Below are 1,800 nucleotides of genomic sequence, written 5' to 3' on the forward strand. Positions count from 1 at the left end.
AGCCGGGGCGGGAGGGGCTGCTCTGGCCCGTGTCCATCTGTCTGTCCGTCCCCCCGCCCCATCAGCTCCGCTGCGCTCAGTTGATGTCGTCGTAGATGCTGGGGGTGTGGGGCGCGGGGGGTTTGGGCTTCTTCTTCTTGCTGGAGCCGAGCCCTGGGGCGCCGCTCACCAGCCCCAAGTGGGGTTTCTTCTTCTTGGTCTTGCGGGACTCTGAGTTGTTGGTACCTGAGGCGGGGGGGGGAAAAAGGGAGGAGATGGGGGTGTTGGGGAAGAGCTGGGCCAGCAGGAGCACCCCCCATCACCAATCCACACCCAGGAAAATGTACCCCAGAAGGTTCCCCCCAACCCAGGAAGGTGGGTGACAAGATGTGCCGGCAGATGTGACGGGGACTCTTTTGAGGTGGCTCTGGATGACCATGGTGGGTCTGTCCGTCCCCTCTTGTGCTGGGAGACACCAGGAACACCCCGTTTTGCCCCCACGGAGGGGTCTATGCCGCAGAATCTGCCCACCCCGCAAAAAAACCACTCACTGGCTTTTGAGGAGGCTGAGTCGGAGGGTGAGATGTCGGAGGAGCCGTCCCACTGCAGCCGGCTCATGATGGCCTGGCTCTCTGCCACCTCGAAGCTGTCGTTCTCCACGCTGCCCTCCGCCTCAGGCAGGGACCTGGGCAGAGGTGTTACGAGGGTCCCCAGCCCCCGGGACGGGGGGACGGAGCCCACAGTGCTGCACCCCTCAACACGAGGGACGCCAGGGCCTGGATCCAGGTCCCTGGGACCCGGCTGCATTGCACATCCCAATCCCAGCCCTCCAAGCCTCCCTGGAGGTGTCCCCATCCCCATTCCCCACCTCACTCGGGACCTGGGGTGTCCCATGCAGCCCCCCTGCCGAGTCTCCATTGCCACTGGGCCGCAGAGCCCCAGCGCAGTCCCCACACCAGGACAGCGTCCCCGGGACCCTTCGGGCCTCGTGTGTGCTCACTTACGCAGAGGGACCCAGGAGGTAAACCCGGACCGATCTCCGCTGCTCATCCGTGTGCTGGGGACACCGCAGGGACCTGACGGAGGAGATGTGGGGCTCAGTCAGGCATTTTGCTATTGGGGGCAAATCCTATTGGGACCTGGGCACCCTGGGGACCCTCCCAAAGCCCCCCGCAGCCCTACACCGAGCAGGGAAAGCCCAGGACACTCTCACCTGGTGCACATCTTCTTGGTGTGCTCAGAGATGACCCCGCATTGCTGGGGAGAGAAGGGATGGATGAGCGGGCGAAGGAACAGCCACGCGGCCCACAGGCTGCACTCCACCACGACGGCCCTGGGGACCCCAACCCTCCTGTGCTGTCCTGTCCCCCCAGACAGACCAGTTCTACCGTCCCAGGCCACCACGTCCCCCAAGACTGGGGCTTTCTGCCCAGTGGGGTGCAGGGCTGATCCAGGGAAAGATGCATGTCCCCAACACTGGGTTCAGATCACAAATGTCCTCGTTCCTGGCCTGGAAGCCAGCCCTGCTGGGGCAGAGCTGAGCCAGGAGAGACCCCAGGAATCCCAGTCCCCGTGCATCCCATCTGGCTGGAGACGGGGCTTCTCCTGTGCCCACCGGTGCCTCCCGCAGTGACAGGCCCCGTGCCCTGGCCACACACCGTGGTGAGCAGTGTCCGCAGCTCCTCGGGGCCCAGGGTCTCGTAGTTGATCCCCGCCGAGTTGCTGTACTGTGGGGGGCAGAGAGTGGGGTCAGGACTGGCGGGGGACGGGGCCGTCCCAGGGGATAGAGGAGGGACTGGGCACCATCTCCCCCCACCCCAG

At 65.2% G+C, this 1,800-nt stretch overlaps 1 protein-coding gene across 1 annotated transcript; it reads right to left on the reverse strand.

Annotated features, from left to right (window-relative positions):
- Nucleotides 1-26: 26 nt before the first annotated feature.
- Nucleotides 27-1,706, reverse strand: ATXN7L3 (ataxin 7-like 3; the record flags this gene model as incomplete). The annotated part of the gene is made up of 5 exons (XM_010293195.1): nt 27-225; nt 531-664; nt 984-1,055; nt 1,193-1,236; nt 1,638-1,706. Coding segments are annotated over 5 exons (468 nt in total), but the record flags the coding sequence as incomplete, so codon positions are not given.
- Nucleotides 1,707-1,800: the final 94 nt, after the last annotated feature.

This window comes from Phaethon lepturus, unplaced genomic scaffold, assembly GCF_000687285.1.
Source record: "Phaethon lepturus isolate BGI_N335 unplaced genomic scaffold, ASM68728v1 scaffold29730, whole genome shotgun sequence".
NCBI lineage: Eukaryota > Metazoa > Chordata > Aves > Phaethontiformes > Phaethontidae > Phaethon > Phaethon lepturus.